Below are 22,941 nucleotides of genomic sequence, written 5' to 3' on the forward strand. Positions count from 1 at the left end.
GCAACTCAACTTGCCAATACCAACAGACATAGATACTCTAATTTAGAACCTGGCCACCAATGAAGCTGCAGCATTAAAGATCCAACATTTCCAAACGTTTGAGCCCACAGAATTCAAACAGGGCGAACCGAAGAAATTCGACAATGAAATACAACAGTGTGGCTCCAAGGCTCATATGATGCTACAGGCTTTAGGTTAAGGAACCAATAATGCAAAGTTGCTAAATCCACTCTCTACAAACATTTTGCTTTAAAATAATTAGCAACCAGCAGTAAATGGAGATTCATACGGTCAATTTAAAGCCAAGATCCTGGAGCATCAAAAATATTCTAACTGTATGAAAGGCCCCATATAGCTCTTTCTTAATATAAAAAGGTCAGCTCAAGCTAGTTTCTAGCACTTACTCTAGGTACATATTAATGTAGACAGGGCGGCACAGTAGCTCAGTGGTTAGCACTGCAGCCTCACAGCACCAGGGACCCGGGTTCGATTCCCGCCTCAGGTGACTGTCTGTGTGGCGTTTGCACATTCTCCCCATGTCTGTGTGGGTTTCCTCCGGGTGCTCCGGTTTCCTCCCACATTCCAAAGATGTGCAGGTTAAGTGGATTGGCGATGCCAAATTGCCCGTAGTGCTTTGAACTGTGTGGGTTATAGGGAGGTGGGTCTGGGTGGGATGCTTCAAGGGGCAGTGTGGACTTGTTGGGCCGAAGGGCCTGTTTCCACACTGTAGGGAATCTAATCTAGACACAAATGGTAGCTCAAACTGAGGATGGGGCAGTGGAGATTTCTTGAGGCCAGAAATAATTTTAACTGCACTTTATCTAATCCAAATAGTGAATATAAACAGAATCGGCAACATTTTTCACACCACCACCACCACCTCCCGACCCCAATAAATGGTGTTGCCAATTGGTATGCCCCTGCTCTGCATCGTAACAGAAAAGGAGAAGCCAAGCTAAACTTCACAGAAGTGCAGTGGCAATAAACAGCAACCTATCAGCATTGCCCCTATAACTGGCAGTGCCTTGGTGCTGTTGGGTAATACTACCTTACCATTCAAGGCAATTTACTCAGCCCAATATTCCCATGGGACATGGACAGCACCAAGTAGCTCTTTCAATTAGTTTAACTTCCCCGTTAAAAATAGCAACTAGAAGGATGTTATACAAGCATGTTTAGCACTCATGTATAATCAAACAGCAGTAATTTCAGGCCTCACATATTAAAAAGTTCCTTGAAACACATCACTGGTCAATTAACATCAGAAAGCAGAAAAAGGGCTGAGGGAAAAACGGCCCACCGTCAGAATGGATGTTTGAATGTCATGGGCTCCTCCTTATTCACAGAGCAGGCTAACATGTCGCTTATCAAAGCCTATTATCCATCTTTACTTAGTCCTAGATCCCCTTTTCTTTTTAAAAAAAAGGCAGAGCATGTGGCCTTTAACATTAGGCATATTTGGAACCACAAATCTTGCGAAGTTAAAATCAGAATATTGGTGCCCACAATTCATCTATTTTTATGCCTGGTCTTGAATTGTTATGGTCATGGTTAGAGACGGTGAATCATTTGTCAGTGGATGCAGAATATACTCCTGCTTAGCTTCTTGTATCCACGTGCCCAGATAACACAGCTGGGACTAGAGTTTCTGGACACTGAAGTTGTACTGAAATCCTGGCAACAAAGTTATTTGCTTTAATTCACTGATTGGATGTGGTCATTGCATCAGCATTTGCTGCCCACCCCTAAATGCCCTCAAGTAGCCAGTGTGAGCTGCCTCCCTGTACTTCTGCAGTCCATGTCTGTAGGTAAACCCGAAATGCCATGCCATTTGGGAGGGATTCCCAGTTCATTCACATTTATAAAATTATTTATTTTACTTAAAATACATTCTGTTTCGTAACCATAAAAAATGCTTACAAGTTTTGAAGTTAAAAACCATTGTACAGTATTTACTTGTTCACAGTCAATGTCAATAGTCATTCAATGTCTATAAATGTGGAAAAATATTTTTTGAAGTCACAAGCCAAAAACCAAGTGTTGAGCCAAAAAATGTAAAGTTGACCAAAAGTTTGGTCTAAAAAAATTCCTTCAAGATGAACATTGAAAGGAGGTGAGAAATGGAAGAACCCAAGTATCAAATGAGATAACAAGGGTGTAGAGCTGGAAGAGCACAGCAGACCAAGCAGCATTGCTGATGTTTCAAGCCTAGACCCTTCTTTAGAAATCAAATGAGAACTGACTTTGCAGAAAGGGAGGCAACATTGAGCAAAGACAGGAATGCTAGGGGAGTGTAATGGCTATGTGTAGCAAAACATGCTGAGAAATGGCAGAAAGCCACAGAGCAGGAAAAAGGGTGTCAAAGTCACTTAGGAACAAAGAGTTAACCGTGAGAATAAATCTTATGACTGCCACACAATTCAACTTTCATTACATTCTAATTCCACTACAATTGCCAAACTTTGTTGCACTTCAGATGTTTTCTTTTCCTCTCCAAAGGAAATGCGCTCCAAGTATTCAGTATACCTACAGCTTAAAATATAATGAGCCCATGTCCTGCTGCGCTCTTGATCTAAGTTGTCACTGTCATATTTTACTGGAGGCCAGTGTTCAATTCTCTATGTTGGCTTGCACATAGCTATAAAAAGGAGGAAAGAAAGTTTTGAACGGCATAAGCAAACTATGTGACAGTGTTAGTGTTTGGGCAACTAACCAGCAGAGGTTGTTAATTAAAACAAAAATTCACAGAAGCAGGCATTGTCACTGCAGTAGCAATGTCATATGCAATAAAAGAGGATAAGAGACATGACAAACAGTAAATAAATCTTTTACAAGCCCATTTTACCAGCAACTTTTTTTTAAAAACGGTACTTGACTGGCACAGCAATTAAGGTATTGTTCACTTTCTCGCATATTAATTTTCAACATTTGCTTTCACAATCTAATTTAGGAACTGATGTTCAAAACAACATTGACTTGTACAACATTTTATTTTAAAAATCTTGCACTTACCATCACATAATGTCGCTGCATTTCTGTCTTTTCACTGGCCAGTTTCTCACATTCCATCTTAAGGCTTGCAAACAAGGAAAGGAACGTTAGAACACATTTCAAAAATGGCTTCCAAGGCCCTTAATCCCACTTTCAACTACAATGATACCGCAAGACACTTTTGAACTTAAACAACTGAGGATTATACTTTCCTTCACACACTTCAGCAAAGCACAAGGAAAACCCTTTCCTTAGCTTCAGTTTCTAGGCTCTAATGTCAAGCTCAAATATGGTGGCTGCTCTGGAGCGTCCTTCTCAAATTTGCTGGAGGCCTCAGTTTGCAATCTTAAAGCAAATTCATCTCCCCTCATCCACGGTGTTGAAATTTTGGCTCACTGTCCTATTTTCTACTCATCCCTTCCCAAGATCTGAACTAGTGAAAGCCCTCACCTCCTTCAGCGAGGGCTTCAACCTGCATGGTTTTCAATAATCAGGGGGTGCAAATTTATGGTAAGTTGGTTAAAAGGAAGATTGAGAATTCTTAATTTAAACAAAATTTTTAAAAAGTACACAGCATGTTTTGATCAGGAACGCACTGCATGAAAAGGGAGATTGAAGCGGATTTCATTATAACACAGAAACTGGGTATACATTTGAAATAGTAAATCTTTGCAGAATTCAAAGCAGAACAGGAGGTAAGCAGAATTACTTAGAGTAGCTTCTCCAAAACAGCCAGTACAGTCACGATTGGCAGAGTGACTTCCTCTGTGCTCTTAAACATTCAGTACAATCTACTGTTTGTAATTTTCATTAATGACTTGGATGAGGGGATTGAAGGATGGGTCAGCAGGTTTGCAGACGACATGAAGGTTGGGGGTGTCGTTGACAGTATAGAGGGCTGTTGTAGGCTGCAGCGGGACATTGACAGGATGCAGAGATGGGCTGAGAGGTGGCAGATGGAGTTCAACCTGGATAAATGCGAGGTGATGCATTTTGGAAGGTCGAATTTGAAAGCTGCGTACAGGATTAAGGATAGGATTCTTGGCAGTGTGGAGGAACAGAGGGATCTTGGTGTGCAGATACATACATCCCTTAAAATGGCCACCCAAGTGGACAGGGTTGTTAAGAAAGCATATGGTGTTTTGGCTTTCATTAACAGGGGGATTGAGTTTAAGAGTCGTGAGATCTTGTTGCAGCTCTATAAAACTTTGGTTAGACCGCACTTGGAATACTGCGTCCAGTTCTGGGCGCCCTATTATAGGAAAGATGTGGATGCTTTGGAGAGGGTTCAGAGGAGGTTTACCAGGATGCTGCCTGGACTGGAGGGCTTATCTTATGAAGAGAGGTTGACTGAGCTCGGACTTTTTTCATTGGAGAAAAGGAGGAGGAGAGGGGACCTAATTGAGGTATACAAGGTAATGAGAGGCATAGATAGAGTTGATAGCCAGAGACTATTCCCCAGGGCAGAAATGGCTAACACGAGGGGTCATAGTTTTAAGCTGGTTGGAGGAAAGTATAGAGGGGATGTCAGAGGCGGGTTCTTTACACAGAGTTATGAGAGCATGGAATGCGTTGCCAGCAGCAGTTGTGGAAGCAAGGTCATTGGGGACATTTAAGAGACTGCTGGACATGCATATGGTCACAGAAATTTGAGGGTGCATACGTGAGGATCAATGGTCGGCACAACATTGTGGGCTGAAGGGCCTGTTCTGTGCTGTACTGTTCTACGTTCTAATTCCAGCCGGAAACCCCATCCAGGTAACATTCTGAATCATTACTTCAGAATTCAGCTGGTCTGCATTCCCTATTCTATTGTATTAGTGTGAATGCCTTTCACTCATTTATCACTATTAATAAGAACTTCCAATTAGCTTGCATTAAGCAACACAGTGCATGAGGAAATTGGATTGTGGGGCTTGCAATAGCTTTCAGTAGCAAGGTACTTGTGACATTACTGGAATTAAAGCACAAAAGGTGACAGATTTCACTCATTAGACCGCTGTCTCCATCAGAGTATTTTTAACACCAGTCACTTCAATTGATGCCACTTGGTTCTCTCCCTCTCCTCCTCGCCCAGCTTTCAGGGCAATAAGGTTAATGAGACTTCACAGAAAGCTATTAAGCTTAGGCAGTTCAATAGGAAAAGGCAGCAGCAGGTGGAATTGATGCACTGCAGGAAACAGCTTATTAAAATGGAAACTTTGATATCAGAATTTGACTTTAAAAAGTAAAAATCAGCCTGGGTTATTAAAAAGATAGCATAGTTATACATCTCTCTCCCTCTCCCACAGGTAATTATGCCATTAAGCAATGGCCTCAGCAATTTAAGCGGGTGAACAACTAGGTTTAATATCTGGTCTGTGCTAAATTACACTCAGTCTAGATGACAACAGAGCTGTCAAAAGAAATAAAAAACAGGGAGAGATTAAAAGGACTAGAAAGAATGAGGCATATTTCAGAGTTTTTACTAAACCTATGAAGTTTTGCTTACTTTTCAGCAAGAGGTAAATTTCAGCGCGCCCAAGCTAAAAGCCCAATTTAGTAGGTCCAGTAAGGACCGGTCTCTCTGTCCAGATTGTTTGTACATGTGAGATAGAGAAAAAAGTGCGTGTGCGTGTTCCTCCCATGACCTAAAGGTGTACAGGCTAGGCAGATTAGCCATAGGAGACACTGGGTTGAGGGGACAGGGTGGGACTGCTTTAGGAGGGACAGTGCACACTTGATGGGCCAAATAGCATCCTACGTTGCAGGAAGAGGCCATGATATTCAGTAGTTTTCACAAAAGAAAGCCACAGAGACAGAACAGGTGTTAGAACAGACGCTTCTGCAAAGTGACCCAATTTTACTGAATAGCTCAACAAGCTATAGAATGACAATGTGAGAAGAAAGAAAAGGATTTGCATTTAAAACTCATGACTTCAAGATATCTCCATGTGCTTCACAGCCATTTAAGTTGTATTGGGGTCATGCAGCAACCCTTGGAAGCTAATTTGCACACTGCAGGCGCCTGCAAACAAAATGACAATGGCCACATAAATCTGATTTAGTGATGTTGTTTAAAAAGGGATAAACAAACGATTGGTCACTTCACTGGAGAGACCCTAACAACTCCACTTATAAACAGCTGCACAAGATTTCTCACATCCACCTATAAGCCCTTCCAAAAAGGTGGGAGGCTGCAGAATGTGTGCAACTGAGCAGCAATGTTGACACTGCATGGCATGGATCAAACACTAGCAGCAAACATCACGCTCTGCCTTCAAAAGCAGCTGGGGGGGTATATAGAGACAGTCACACGTCCTTCTAGAATGTCCCTTTGCAAAGTAAGTCTGGAGAAAGACCCAGTGTAGAGTTCAGCCTAAACAGCTGTGTTGCAGGTCTGTGCACTCCCCAGGTCACAGACACACACACACAAAAATCAACCACGCCTAAAAGGACCATCAACTTGGTGATATGCTCTTTGGTCTGTCCAAAACTTGTCAAATCTTCCTGAGCAAGGAGTTGATCCCAACTGGTTGTTGCAGATTGGCACATTCCAAGGCCTAGGATTACATGCTGAAGGACACCCTCAAGCTTGGGGTAGCTTCTGCCAAAAGGTACAATGGGGAAAGACCCAGCCATCTGAGGTCTTTCTGAAGTTAAATGGGGATCAGTCAGTTACTACACCATTGTGATGCCTCAAATGCACATAAATATAGTCTTGTTCAAGTAAGAGGTGCATTTGGTTTGTTTGGATAGCATCAAACTCCAATGGCTGTGTGCTTCCTCATGTATTGATGAACAGAACCAAACTACATTTGTGACTTAAGATGTACTTTTATGAATATATACACAAGGACATTTTTGGCATTAAAAATATCTGACCCAGGTAATGTATTTATATTGCAACAACATTTTGTGAACTTTGCTTTCCGTGTTGCAGATTGTCTTGTTTGAGGGCCTTGTTGCTAGGAAATATGGATTTCCATAGAAAATTTAACCAAATACTAAATACAGAGGCATAAAGCCTCTAAAATAAGGTACATTCCAAAGCGAGCAACCCGGAAAAGGCAGACAAGTTGGAAGGAAGGAGGCTGTACAAGGAAGTAAAAACGCTACGACCAACAGATTGAACCATTTTAAAAACCACTTTATAGCTGGTAAAATAACTTGTGCCATTTTACTAAGATGATGAGGCCTTTTAGATTATACAGCAAAGTCTTCAAGAGTCTCAAGGAAGTTTCTGGTAGATTAGACATTCCTGTACATGCTACAATCGATCCAGACTACAATGCTTGGCCAGCATCTCTTGACAATTTCTCTGGAAGCAATCTTTCCCCCCCACAGACAAAGATTGAAGGCGCTTGGTGATAGAACTGGCATATCCTACTCTTAGATTTTTAAAAGCTAGTGCAAATCAGGCTCAACCGCAAAAGTCCCATGGATATTTGCTGCATTTAAAAAGGACTTGGTTTTATTTAGTTACAGGTGATATCACAGGATTTGGAGGGCATCACTTAATACCAATAAAACAGCCAGCAGGCACCAAGAACCTGGCCTCATTTTTGAGGTTTTTTTTTACAAGAACAAAATGTTCGTTAAGGGGCACAATCTCAGGTTGCAGTGTAGCACCTAACAGGACACAATCTTGCTTCAAAAATCAAAACAAATGTTCCATAATTTACCACCAGTTCATCGTACTAGTGAAAGATCTTCTATTCAGCATGTTTCTCAGGAAAGCTGTCGGTGTTATCTGTCTGTCTCTTCAATAAGCCAAACCAATGTCCTCTCTGGCTGAACTTATGAATTTACTGCCAAACGCTTGTCAGCTCAGTACTATCAGCCGATGGATTCAATTTGCCCCAAAGTCATTTCACACTAGAGAAGAGACTCTCAACTGGTTAGTCTGGGTTGAACTTGAATTTAGCAACCCAGAGGTGAACAGCCAGTATTTAACCCAGCGTCTGACTCCATGGACTCCTATCATGCTCAAGCACTGACAAAAAGAAAAATGTACCAGAATGAAATTTGCACCAAGTCACTTCTTCAAACCAAAGAGCAAATTGGCTACGAATGACAAGTGATAATTCAAAGAGATAGCTTTCCCCACAGCTTTGTGGAACTGCATTTGGAGTATTGTGGTAAGTTTAGGGTCAGTGTTAGAACGTTGTTCTGGCCACCTTGTCCAAGGACAGATTTACCTGCTATTGTAAAGGGGGCAGCAGAGGGTGGCCAGGCTGACTCCTGGGCTGCTGAGACCATCCTGAGAGAGGAGGAGGAGGACTAAATTGAACAAATATTCTCTGGAGGTTAGAAGAATGAAACATAATCACATACAAACCTTCAGAAATGTCAGGAGGAGTGGACAGAGTTGATGGAGAAAGGATATTTCTTACCTCTTTGACCAAGCCTTCAGAGATCTGCCGTAACTCCTCTGGGACTTGATGTTCTATTTTATTCCATAATGCCCTATGAAGCACCTCCTGGAATGATTTATTCCATCAGCTCCACATCATGTTGTTATCACAAGAGTTTATCTGGTGGTTTTAGCACATCGTAGGGCCTTTTTGATGATGTCAACAATTGGCTATGCTATCCTCTCGCAACCATTTGTGCACATCTACTTTCAGCAAGATTAGCTCTTAAGGAGGAAGCCCTGATGTATGAACTCCTTAGTTCAGTCCCTCAGTTGTTGCACACTCTTATTGCCTTGTTTACTAAAGGCAGAGGACTGAGCAGCGACGAGTGCACGGAATATGTGACACGAGCTAACAGCCCACAAGAACCAGGAGAGGGGAAGAAAATGTGTTACTTTATCCAGTAGGATAGAAAGAAATTAAAAAGGAGAAATAGAACAACTGCACCATTTGGGTCATTTTCTTAGCATCAGCTGAGTAAAGGTAGTTGCATAGCAGACCAGAGTCAACTAATTTATCAAGCAATCCAATGTTTTGCCTGTCACATTCAGCATTTTGGAGTGTAATCAGGGTGCACTGTGTAAACTGCACTCACAGCTACTGAGGCGCTGCATTGGGAATGGAGCCTGGGAAAACATACTCCAAATGTCCCAACCAGAGCAAAGGCAAGGTGTCCAGAAGTTCTCAGATGCAGTTGCCCCAAGGAGATCAAGGAGGAAACCGGGAGCTTGTATGTTTGATAGCGCTCTGGATAATTCCCTATCTTGAATCCCACTGGTGCAAAAGCACGCCAGAATGATCAAAGACAAGAGGGGGCCACATGGGCCACCAAGAATCTCCTACAGGTGCCCCAGCTCCCCAGGCCAATTATCCACGTTTTGAATGCCCCAGTACTCTTAGAATAAATTGTAAGCTCAAAACAAATACTGATCATGTTTTCGTGTGAAGAATAGCCTTCCAGGATCTGTTTTAAGCATGCTTCCCACTCTTTGCCTAGCAGTGGCTAGATTGTTGGTGTGAGTTAAGGTAGGCCCTTCATCAAGGACCAAGCACTGCTCTTTGTCAAAGCAGATGTTGGCAACATCTGTTAAAATATCAACAACACGTTGCCTTTATTCATAACTCCTCTGCCAAACACAAACACCCATTCCGAACGGCAAATCAAATGGCTTTTATAGCTTGGCCTCACCTAAAAGTGCAATCAAAAGTCATGGTTAGCTGCACAAATTGACCACCCCTCCACCCTGTCCCATTTTAAAAATCTCCACATCACCTATCATAAATCGAAGAACCTTCCAATTTTAACAATACCCACACTTTTAAATTTGAGCACTTAGATTTGAAGAGGGCAGCAAAATAGAATCAGACTGTTTGGAGAGAGGCCCAGTTCAAAAATAGTACTCACAGAACTCTAAAACCAACTCAAAACATAAATGGTTCACTTTTAATCAACTCAGAATGTTAACTCTGTTTCAGAACAAGAGGGAGAAACAGTCACATTCAACTCTATTACCTGTTTTTCGCACTCTCCAGATGCTGTCAGACTTTACTGTTTCCACCCTTACGGTTTTTATTCTGAAAACCCTTTGATGATAGAATGGAACCTCAAATCAGGGAAACCAGTGGACACTATACTCGAGCAGTTTAGGAAGCAACGGAGCGTTATGTGCACGATCCCACAACAGGTAATAATCCCTGCCGCTCCCCCATCCCAGAGCATTCACCTTCACTTCCTCAACCCTCATTCATCTTTTGGGATGCTCAAAATAGATGTGGCTGCTGCCATTTAGGTTTTTCTACTTGCAAGTTTTTACATGTTACTATAATCCCCATTTGCTGTATCACTTCACTGCTCGCTAAGGAAGAATTATAAAAAGTCTGATATTAATCTGCAAATTAACATTGAGGTACTCACCACTAACCTACCCCTAACTGAGAAATGTATGAATTGATTGCTTCCAGCCATAGATTACCGACTGTGCATTTTCAGCTTTTATTTACTGACAAGCAAGAGGGAGAAAAAAGGAGGAAAGAGCTATGGACCAGTCTCTGTGCCTCTGCTTTCAGTCATTACACAGGCTGTTTCAAATCCCAGACCTCGAGTCTAATATTTTAAATTGTTGACATACTAGCCTTCCAGTTGACGCTAAATGGAAGAGCTTTAATTGAGTGTGATGTACAAAATGTTTACAGCATGGCAAATTAATGCACATCAAGCCATTAAATTATAATACGCCTTCCTAGAGCTGCACTAATTATATGCTAATGATTCTCTGATCTGTTGACGTCACTGGTTTATTATGTACATAGTAATAACATGCAGCTGCAGTTGTAGCTTAAATGAGCGGCCAGGACAAGTCGAGACCCTGTTGGACACAAGTCAGTTGGGTCCACATTATGGGAAGATACATCAAAAGATGTGCAATTACACCCAAGCCTATCCCGAAGCAGCGCACAGTCAACTGCACCCATGAGTTAATTTGTCTGTATTTTGACAAAGCATAGCTTGGGATCGTTTTGCCGAAGACAGTCATTAAGTGAGATCAGTGAGCATCATTAACTGTTTATAACAAGAGGGTCATTAACCAACTCATGAACCTTCTGAGCAACCATAACATGTTCCTGTCTCCCATTGCCTCATTCCCCTCCACAAAAGGAGGAAATACAGATATCGCGGCATTGACACTTTTGCAGCCTTCAGAGACCTGCACCAAATTCCACTCTGCATGCTAACTAGCATCCAGGAATTAAAGAAAGCACAAAGCCTGAGTGACAAGATATGTACTGTAAATTTTCAAACAATGTCAAACCTATATTTCCTTTCTCCTCCAGGCTGTTTTTTTTATAAAAAGAAAAATGTAGACTGACACATGATCCCTTAAAGGCCCTTTTGAAATGCTGAGGATTAATATGATCTAAAATAGAACAGGACAACCCTGACATTTTTTTAAAAATACAACTTGTAAGTATCCAAGAAAGTCAGGACCTGTGATCTCTAATCTGGTATAATAATAATATTCACAAATTTGCTCAAAAACCATATCTGCAAGGTGGGGAAGACAGAGGGAACGAGAACTGCATCATGTTTTAACTCAATTAAGCGCAGATTTCAGCTCTTTTCCCATTTGTTTCCAAGCCACTAAAACAGGAGCCAGAGCATGTGAAAACAGTGCCCCCTTGTGCCAAACACAGGAATAAAAGCACTACATGATGGGAATTTTCTGCAAATTGACGCACGACAACGTTAAGTCAGAAGTAACAATCCATCCATACCTGTGGTACTGTGCCTGCAGGAACTGGAATTCTTCCTTAATCCGATCCAATGTTTCTGGGAAGGTGAACTTTAAAGGTTGGGATGATGCTGCTGGAGTTGCCGGTGGTGGAACCTGGAAGAGACATATACACAGAGAGCAAGAGCAAGAAAGAGAGAGCGAGAAAGAAAGAAAGAGACACAGACACAGACAGAGACACAGAGATTACACCATGTCAAAAAAAGTGGGCTACTCATGAAATGTCTCATCCTCCACACAGATCTCAAAATGAACCGTAAAGATTCTCAACAGTAAAGCTGTGCATGAAAATGTAATAAATCTGAATTACCATTCAGTGACCCCATTAAAAGCAGAAATTGCAAATTCAGCTCGCAAGTTAGAAATTCCTAAATGGAATCCTGGGCACAGACTACAAATTATTCTGCCAGTTTAAAACATTTTAGGCATGTTTTTATGTTAGTTTACCAGATCAACTAGCAATGAAATCTTTCATCATATCTGAAAGATGGTTCCAGAAAGCAGGATCAGTTCAGAAGCAAGTTGTAGCACATGAGCTATTTATATGAATGCAGGAGTTGCAGAATGCTGAGCTCCAACCAAAATCATTTGGATCCTAAAAACGATATTATCTCGGGAGTAAAAGGAACAGCATCTATGGACAGTCATTCAAAATAGCATAGAAGAAGAATACCACATGACACTATTGACACCCTTTAGTTTAAAGAAAGGACCAAGAATAGTTCACTTCTTATTCTTTGAAATGTTTGATTGAAAGAGGTCTTTTCAAATGAAAAAGCAGACACCTAATCATATGAGCCCTGCTACCTAACACCTTGGAATACTGGACTTGAATGGTACATGTCACTTGAAGTGTTTTTGAAAGCACCTCTCAAATAAGACCGAATGGCCTTCGTCACCTGCCGTGGGAACTGCCAGCCTACCTGCTACTCTCAAATGTTCGTTAAAGCAGTGGTAACTAAGACTCTCCAAATGTGGCAGGCACACTGTTCTCAGCAACTGTCACAGAATCATACAGCACAGAAACAGACCCTCTAGTACGACTCGTCCAAGCATCCCAAACTTAATTAGTCTTATATATTTGCATTTGGCCCATGTCCCTCTAAGCCTTTTCTACTCACGTGCCTATCGAAACGTCATTTAATTGTTGCATTTGTGCTCACCTCTACCACTTCCTCTGACAGCTCATTTCATACATGGACCACCGCCCACATAAACAAGTTGCCTCTTAGGTCCCTTTAAACCTTTCCCCTCAACTTAAATCTATGATCTCTAGTTTAGGGCTCCCCTGCCCTGGAGGGAAAAAGGTCTTGGGTTTTCATCTTATCCATGCATCTGATGATTTTATAAACCTCGATAAAAAGTCATCCCTCAGCTTCCAATGCTCTATGGAGGAGAGTGCCAGTCAATTCAGCCTGTTCGCATTGCTGCTAAACTGAGAGCCCCAGAAAGCCCAAGTTTGACAGTTATTTGACAGCACAAGCTTCGATATCTATTGTCTGAGTGCATTTCTATCCATCAGCTACATGCTTTCCATTGATGCTGCATTCAAATACACCTGGCCCATTCAGATCGGAGCCAATAAATAAAATCCTAAATTCAATCTCCTCTACCAGCAATGAGATCAGGAGTTGTAGCCTGGATATCATTTTGCGGAAGGAGGGAGTGGGTTTTAAAAACAGAACAGGAGGCTAGCCAAAGCTTCAACTCTTGATAGTCAACAATTGACCCCTATTGGGGAAAGTGCATGCCGATAACTGGACAATGGCAATTGCTGGAGGGAAGTTCCCATCCTCACCTATTGAGAAGCCATTAAAATAAGTAGAAAAATTGCTCCATCAGTAAGGCAGTGTGGCAAGACAATTGCTTCACATCATTCAAGTCATTGCATTAAATTCCATCAGTATCTAGCTTTTAAACTCGTACTACAACATGTCAAGAGTTCCATCCATTTTCACTTGGATTGTCTAAGCAGAGACAACACATGCTATCTTTTCACCCGATAATAACTATACTTGTCAATTGTGTTGTACAGAATTCTTATGTTAGGAGACTGGAAAATGCTTGCGGTATAATCACCTGCTTTCCCAATCACTCAGAGGAGCAGGAATGAGGGCAAGAAAGCCAAGAAATACCTGCAGCTTCTGTCAGTCAATCAACACTAGAACAGCTTGAGTATTTTAATATTGTTCCACCTACACAGCTGTGTCTATATGCATAAAATTCACTCACTCACAATAAAGTGACTCCAAAGGTAAACCAGATTTAGCAGGTACAAAATGGGTTTGAGAAACCATTTAGGTTACAGGTGTGTCTACCTTCTTCGACTTAAAGTGGGCAGACAGATCCAATCCAAATTTAAAGCATAGGTGGTGTCAGAACCGCAAGAAAGACCAAATTGCTTAAAATCAAAGCTCTATGAAGAGGTGTGGGTCTGAAATATCATGTCTACTATTAAAAAAAAATTGCCCTGTCCATTTCCTGACTGATTACAATACTGTGCTTAGAGCATCATTCACTTCTTCCTGGTCCAAGCAATCTAAAAATTCCCAGACTTCCACTAATCCAGCAGCTACATACAAAGAATGATGCATGATACAAGAGGCTCAAGCATAAACCTGATGCAGAAACTTTCTTTCTTTTCTCACTGTCTGCAACTTTTTTTTCCCCTTTCTTCATCCCATAACACAGCCCCAGCTCCTCCCAAGTTGCTTGTCAATCCTCAAAAACACAGTGACGAAACGATGTTTGGTGAAATGAGCCCAAAGTCTGGATACCAAGTGCATCAATGCATGCACATGAATGGGAGTCAATGCCAACTGAAATTTCAGAAGGTGGCTCCTCAAGGCTGTTTGACACAACACATAAAAGACAAAAAGCCTTAAATTGTCCTGCTGCAGCAAATCCTAGAAAACGGTCATAATCAGCAAAGACAAATAATAAAGGTAGGCCTGAGGCCTTTCCTTCAACAGCAGCTCAACTACAAATCATTTCCAAACAGTCGTGAAGACAAACAACGTAACAAATCATTTTGTGCAACAAAGTTTGATATTTGGGGCGGCTGAACTGGCTTATAAAGAGAGACTGGAACAGTTAGGACTGTATTTACGGGAGTCTAGAAGTATGGCGGGGCAGCCTGGGGGGTGGGGGAAAAGAGGTGGTGTTCAGACACTTATAAAATTCTCAACAGCACTAGGCAAGGCAAACAAAGGATGTTTAGAGCTGGATGAACGCAGCAGGCCAAGCAGCAGAAAGGCTGACGTTTCAGGCCTAGACCATTCTAAGGGTCCAGGCCCAAAACGTCAACCTTCCTGCTCCTCTGATGCTGCTTGGCCTGCTGCGTTCATCCAGCTCCACACCTTGTTATCTCAGATTCTCCAGCATCTGCAGTTCCTACTGTCTCAGAAAAGGATGTTCCTAATGATCAGGGAGTCTAGAACCAGGGATATCGTAGAATCACTACAGTGTGGAAACAGGCCTAACAAATCCACACTGACATTCAGAGCATCCCACCCAGACCCATCTCACCTATTCTACACATCCCTGAACACTATGGGCAATTTAGCATGGTCAATCCACCCAGCCTGCACATCTTTGGATTGTGGGAGGAAACCTACGCAGACACGGAGGGAACGTGCAAACTCCATACAGACAGTTGCCCGAGGCTGGAATTGAACCCAGGTCTCTGGCACTGAGGCAGTAGTGCTAACCACTGAGCCACCGTGCTGCTCTGAAGTCATAGGATACGTGATAGGTCAGTTATGGCTGAGATGAGGAGAGAATTCTTCATCCAGAGAGTGGTGAGCTCATGGCATTCTCTGTCAGAGAAAATTATTGAGACCAAAACATTGAATATTTTCAAGAAGGAAAGAGATATGTTTCTAAGAGCTAAAGGAATCAAAGAGAAAAAAGGGAGAAAGTGGAAACAGGGTACGGATCAGCCATGATCATACTGCATGGCAGAGCAGGCTCAAAAGGACCAAATGGCCTTCTGATTTTCTGATTTGTTTCTACAATCCAACCACAAGACAAATAGTTAGGTGATTCTATGCTTGGCAGCAACGAGGAAAATGATCTTTGAGGGTGGAATGCTGGCCACTGGATTAAACTTCCATTTCTTGGGAACGGTGCCACAATAGAACAGCTACCTGGACTGCAAGCAACTAGTTTAAAACATGTTGTAGGAAATGCAGAACCTTCAAACAATGTTTCACCCCTGCTGCACTGAAATGTCAAACCTAGACTATGCACTCATTTCCTGGAACAGGGCTTCTATCTATGACCTTCTGACTGAGAGGTAAGCACTCTACCACTGAGCCAAGCTAACATTATTCCACTACATGAAAACAAAACTCAATGCCAATTTTTAGTATAAGTTGCTTTGGTCTATGTTAAGACAAGTTGTGTGTATTTTTTTATAAAACAAAACTACAAAACCAGATTCTACCAGAAAACTACCGAGGCGGTTTACTCATCTCTTACTACTAAATGTAAGCCCGCTGCTAAATGAGTGTAAATCTGACCCACTGAGCTCCATATCACTGCATTGGTTTCTGAAAATGAAGTCTAATCAACAGTCATTACACAGAGTTACAGTAGCTGGTTAACGACATGCAAATGAGACTTACCACTTCTCGTGTCAAGTGCTTCATTTGCTAATCCAGTAAAGGATCAGTTGTATTGCTTTGTGCAATATCAAGCAGCTATCCTACTCTGTTTTTGCTACAATCCCACGTTTTTATTGGAATGTATAAACAACAGGGAGTGGAATAGTGGACAAGATCGAGACCTGCTTCCCCAGTGGTGTGCTGACAAGCAATATGCAAAAGAAGGCTTCAAGATCAACCCCAGGTCCATGCTCCTTTAACTGATATCAGCAACTGGCACTTTGCCCCTGGGCTAGGGAGGGGAGACAGATTAAAAAGCAGCTGGACTTCCCACTTCTGATTGCTATCCAGTGACTCCTGCTGAAAAGTGCACATGTAGACAGGATGGACTCGGCTGTGATGTGCTCAACAGCTGTACACAGTCGATTAATGCCTGCTCTGCAGGCTCATGTATGATGAAAGGCAACTTATAAAGGCATAGCTGCCACTGCCCAGCAGCGACTAATACCTCAGAAGGAGGAGGGGGGTTGGTGGGAAATCAAATATATGGAGATCAAAGAAGAAACTAAAAAAGTGTTTAGCTTCTCAAAACCATCCATGAGTGACATTAGACAAGGCAATGGTAGTTTTGTGAAGCAATTTTTTTAAAAAAGTGTATAAGAATTGGGACAGGGAACGGCATTTCAAAACTATTCTGAAGACATGAAGAGGGATTTAAAAGAAAAGGAAAGGGAATTAAGATATTCCTGTTTAGTTCAAGTGAGGTCATCTGCAACAAAGCCAATATGCTAACGAATTTCAAAATGCCCAGGGCATTAAATTGGGAAAGGAAAGACTTGGGGCTCAGTCACACAGCGATGCCCAAGTTAGACAAGGCTGATACTGGTCTCCCAGCTGAGCTGTTTGGCGGGGGCGGGGGCGGGGGGGGGGGGGGGGGGGGGTTGCGCTGTTATTTACACTCTTACATGAGGAATTCTTGAAAGCAGAAATCAAAACATAGCTTCTATCCATTCTAGCACAGCATGAACCATCACATTCATTTTAACAGTGCATAAGAAGTTTGCTCAAGACAGACCACATTATTAAAACAGAAATGCATCTGACTTTGCTTTCTTTTACATACAGAACAACCAATTCACAAGTTTCATCCAAATATATTTACTCCACCCAGTTCATCTGTTTACATAACAATTCTAGGGCAGGCTACCATTCAGGCCAGCTTTTTTGCTTTGTGTGAATGCAGCACACACAGGATGTAAGGCGTCTGGGTTGAACAAGTCTATCCATCAGCAAGGAGCCCATGCAGAGTAAATGGCGCAAAATACCATGGAACACATGACTCAGCTTCACTGCCGAACACTCCAAGCAGGTTCAATTGGGACAAGGGACCAGTAGTCCTGATAGAGCAATTCTCCTCACTGAAGGCCTTTTCCTCCCCCCATATCTTTAGACAAGCTTGGTGCTTGGTCCAGCATCCAGATATCCTTGTGCTCGCATGCTCACTTGCTACAGAAAAGGAACACTATATCATTAAATTTCAACACCTTTTAAGCTGCTGCTTGGCAAATGAAACGTTATGTGCCAATTGGACATCCTGTATCATTTGGAAGCAAGAAACACCTTCCCCAAGCCCAGTCTCTACAAAGACGGCCCCATTCACACCCAATACAGGAGGAAATCCAGAATAAGTTGGATCAATCTGTACCTCAACAACAATTACCAGTTCTTGTTTCAGGGAGCATATTCCGGTTTTCAAATCCTCCCTCGCTCACTTTGGTCATTCCTGACCTGCAACTCCCTCCAACCCTATTGTTATTAAATCTTCCAAATGCCGTTACCCTGCATTTTCAATCCTTCTACCACTGGGAGCTGTACCTTCTACAGCCCAAATCCCAAACTTTGGAACTCCCTCCCTAAACCTAATCTACTGTCCATTAGAAAGCCTCTCAATACCTGGCCAATGGACCTTCTATTTTGCCACTTGTCTTAATATCTCTATGTATTTTAATGTCAAATCTTATCCACAGTCACTCCTATGTCCAACCTCAGGATATTTTACACTGTTACTGTAGCTCTGCAAGTAATAATTGTTGTATAGCAGATATCATCATCATCTGGTTAAGGCCATGGACCACATCTACAATCTTCATGGGAAGATATCAGATTTTTCACAACCCTTTTGCTGAACATGAGGCTATAAAATGTAGAAGTAGGCCAATCAGCCCATCAGGTCTGCTCCACCATTCCATGAGGTCATAGCTATTCTGATGGTTCTCAACTCCACATGCCTGCTCTTTAAACCTTTAATCTCCCTAATGATTAAAAACCTGTCTGTCTCAGCCTCCACAGACTTCTGCCATAAAGAATTCCACAGATTTACTATCTTCAAAGAAGAAATTCCTTCTCATCCCTATCTTAAATCTATGACCCATTATTCCCAGATTATGTTAGATAAAGGGTACAAAACAGTTTGCAGCACTCTAGCTGTGACCTGACTAGTGATTTCAGTTCTAACAAACTCCTCTACATTTATACCCTATTCCTTTTCATATAATTGCCAACACTGCAGCGACCTTCCCTATTAGCGGCAGCACGGTGGCTCAGTGGTTAGCACTGCAGCCTCACAGCACCAGGGACCCGGGTTCGATTCAAGCCTCAGGCGACTGTGTGTGGAGTTTGCACATTCTCCCCGTGTCTGCGTGGGTTTCCTCTGGGTGCTCTGGTTTCCTCCCACAGTCCAAAGATGGGTGAGCTAGGTGGATCGGCCACGCTAAATTACCCATAGTGTTCAGGGATGTGTGGGTTATAGGGGGAATGGGTATGGGTCTGGCTGGCTTCAAGGGGAGGTGTGGACTTGTTGGGCTGTAGGGCCTGTTTCCACACTGTAGGGAATCTAATCCAAGCCTCTGAACTTAGATGCTAAGGTTTTTTTTGTGATTCATGGGGACGAGGACTTGCACATCCCTCCACTCTATAGCTTTCTCCATTTTTTTTTCCCCTCCCTTTCAATTACATTCATCTTCTCTATTCTTCCTGCCAAATTTCACCCTTCCCCACATTATATTCCATCTGCCAATTTCTTACACATTCACTTAATTTGTCTACCACCACCCCACCCCTGAAATTATCCTCTCTATCCAACAAAAGAGTGTCTTCACAGCACAGAGGTCACCCCTCCACTCAAGGAGTTCATGTCTTCCAGGACAGGGATTTACACTGCCTCATGTCTAGGAAAGTTGACTAGTTACTGCTAACCAACCTCACAAATTGTAGAATCCCTACAGCGTGGGAGCAGGCTAGTCAGCCCGATCAAGTCCACTCCAGCCCTCTGAATAGCATTCCACCCAGCTACCCTACAACCTTGCATTTCCTTAGCCTGCACATTCCCTGGACACTATGGGTAACTTAGCACGGCCAATCCACATTACGAGCCCATCTTGGAACTGTGGGAGGAAACCAGAGAAAACCCACGCAGACACAGGGAGAATGTGCAAACTCCATGAGGGTGGAATCAAACCTGGGTCCCTAATGCTGGGAGGCAGCAGTATTAATCACTGAGCTACCCTCAGAATTATTGCGTTACACGTTCACCAAGATAGCAGATGGTGAACTGCATTGGCCTCGATCTTTCTTCTTCCCCGCAACCCCCCCGACTTTTTATTATAAATTTCTTACATGCCACTTTCACCTTATCAACCAGAAGCATTCAAGCTGGAGATCTCAAGTGGAACATTAAAAGCAAGGTAGACTGACAACTTTTGAGTTTGAAAATGTAAGGTTTATCAGTCTCGGCAGTACTATGGACCAGAGGTCACAATCAGGTGAGACATGATTTAATTCAATGATAGGGAAGGCTTGAGGGGTTGAATTGTCTACTCCCGCACCTAATTCACACAACTGCATGAATCATTTTGGCATCTATTTCACTTTTGGAATATAGAGAGGTCCCCCCCAAAATATTTCGTGTTAACATTTGTCGTATTTAATGCTAAAAATACAGGCAGCATGGTGACTCAGTGGTTAGCACTGCTGCCTCACAGAGCCAGGGACCCAGGTTTGATTCCAACATCACACAACTGTGTGGAGTTTGCACGTTCTCCCCGTGTCTACGTGGGTTTCCTCTGGGTGCTCCGGTTTCCTCCCGTTGTCCAAAGACATGCAGGTTAGGTGGATTGGCCGTGGATTGCCCATAGTGTCTAGGGTAGACATTGCAGAGATAGGGCAGATGGAAGGTCTGGGTGGGGTACCCTTTGCAGGGTGGGTGTGGCCTCAATGTGCCAAATGGCCTGCTTCAACACTATAGGGATTCTATGATTCTGGGTATCTCCTGACGAGGAAGATGTCTGCTTTCAATTAAAAATAAATTAGCTAAGGGGGAAAAATGCCAAAACAAAAAAAAATCAGTGAACTGTGATTATCTATAACATACTATCAGAAAAGGATGGTGGCTGAAGATTTTATAAACAGTAAAAAGGAATCAGATATCTATTTGAAAAGGTAGACATTTCCAGAGGTGTGAGAAAGAGGTAGGGAAATTAGATGCACTGCATAGTTCTTAAAAGAAAAGCCAGTCTTCGGTCCTGCATGAGTCCATCAACAAGGCAGGCTACTTTAAACATTTGAACTCGGTCATCCAGAATACTGTAATCACATCCTCACAACTGGCATTAGAAAGGTGTTGGTCGGGATAAGAGGCTTGGGAGAGGATAAATCACACACCAATGTCGAAAGGGAGAAGCAGGCACCCAGCTCATTAACCCCATGGAACCATGTCCCAGGAAGGAAGTAAATGCCAAATTTCCTTTCTGGAAGTCTCAACAGCCATATACCCAATTGGCTCAAAACAAATATTGCCGGCATAGCATTTAAAGGCGTGGTGACAGATGAGGGGGAAAAAGCGGGTGCAGAAAAAAAACAGCATTTCCAATGAGTACAAGAAAGGAGTGACAGCTAAGCCCAGCCTATATATCCTTAGTTAACAAGGGAAATGCAAGGACAGGGTAAGTCACTGCACAAACAACAGCACTGTGACAGGAATTATCTGACCTCTATCACTCCCCAGATGCCAATGTAAACAACTGACTGTAATTCGAGCAAGGCTTTGCTCATTGCCACACACGTGTGGGGCACATGCCCCTCGGCTCACGAGTGCAAAGCGTTGTAGAGCTGTGCGCGGGGTGGGCCTCTTTATTTTTAAAAGTCCCAAATTGATTTACTGTACGGTGTAAACCGATTAAAAAGCCAATTCACCCTGATTCGGCAATATACTGCTGCTCTTTCATGTGGGTGTCCGACACCAGTCTCTCCACTGCGTCCCCCCCGCAAAATCCCTCCTCCCCCAGTGACAACCCATCTCCATTTTCTCGAGTTGTAACTCAGGAGTTGATTCGAGTTTGCAGCGAGGGCCGGACAATGCATGAACAACAACACAAAATGACCCTTCCGTGAAGGCGCTGTTTAAAGAGAGAAAAAAATAAAGCCCTCCCATCAAAAGTATTTACATTGCAAACGAGGTTCACAATGGACTGAAACGATTAGCTCAGGGTGTGAGTTGCTACTAGCGATTAACCCCCCACCCCCCCGCGCCTCTGAGTGAAGATATCACTTTAACTTCAGCTCAGACAGGGAGCGATAGAGAGAGTGAGAGAAAATAGGCCATAATATAACAAGACCGTCACAATGTACGGAAGCGACGGCACAGAATAACCTTTCATGCAGGAACAAGACCCGTGCACTTACCGACGATCGGTTGTGAGGAAACATCTTTCACGTTGCTGCTGTAGCAAATTCTCCAGGTTGCTGTCGATCTTCAGAAATTACGAAACACCCCAAATAATATAGATTTAGAGGGGCGGGGGAAGGGGGGAACCAGCCGCGATCAAACACAGTGCAATACAATGTTGTACATCCCCGGATCCCTTTGTTCCGATGGGCTAATTCAAACAAGCACTTCTCTGTCGGGATCAAATCATGTAGCCTTCAGGCGATGGTTCGCAATTGGCTCGTAAATCTGTCAGTAATGTCGGATACTTTTTTCCCCCCTTCTCTCTCGTTCCACCCGGAGTCCTGGCTGATGTATAAAAAAAAAGCAGACGCATAAAATCAAGCGCAAACAACAATTCTTTTTTTAAAAAAAGGGGGGAAAGCTGGAAGGGGACAAGAAAATGGACGTGGTAAATAATATTGTTTCTGGAATGGCGGGGGGGTGGTGAAACTAAGGCAGGATCCGAGTGAAGTCTTTACACTGGCAGATATCAGGACACGCGGTTTCCTGGAGAGAAATCTAATGTTTTCACCGCAACTCGTCAATTACCAAAGCCCCACCGACCAATGGCGAGGCTGCTCGTCCGCCCCAACCCACGTGGGGCCTCGCCACCCTCTGTCACCCATTGGCTACATTTGGGTTCCAACCATTTGGCTACATTTCTGACTTGTAGCCTTTTTCTTTCCACTCTTGCATAAAGATGTATTTATTTAGTTGATAATTAATGTTCCTAATAAGTTACCTCTTCACTTTCCCACCCGCAAAATAAAGGACACAAACAAATGCAGTAAATAAAATGCTATGAAGTACCATACGCCGGAATACAATTGATAAAAAAAGTAAAAGTTGTTACTTTTTTTCCACCCACCTTTTTTTTAAATATGTAACCATTT

At 42.7% G+C, this 22,941-nt stretch overlaps 1 protein-coding gene across 1 annotated transcript in view; it reads right to left on the reverse strand.

Annotated features, from left to right (window-relative positions):
* The window catches only part of LOC125465749 (transducin-like enhancer protein 1), a 177,065-nt gene extending 154,491 nt beyond the window's left edge, over window positions 1-22,574 (reverse strand). The window contains 3 exon segments of the mRNA XM_048559527.2: window positions 3,013-3,076; window positions 11,661-11,773; window positions 22,024-22,574. Coding sequence (XP_048415484.1) covers window positions 3,013-3,076; window positions 11,661-11,773; window positions 22,024-22,047 — 201 coding nt within the window. The 5' untranslated portion in view covers window positions 22,048-22,574.
* Window positions 22,575-22,941: the final 367 nt, after the last annotated feature.

Source organism: Stegostoma tigrinum, chromosome 30 (assembly GCF_030684315.1).
Source record: "Stegostoma tigrinum isolate sSteTig4 chromosome 30, sSteTig4.hap1, whole genome shotgun sequence".
NCBI lineage: Eukaryota > Metazoa > Chordata > Chondrichthyes > Orectolobiformes > Stegostomatidae > Stegostoma > Stegostoma tigrinum.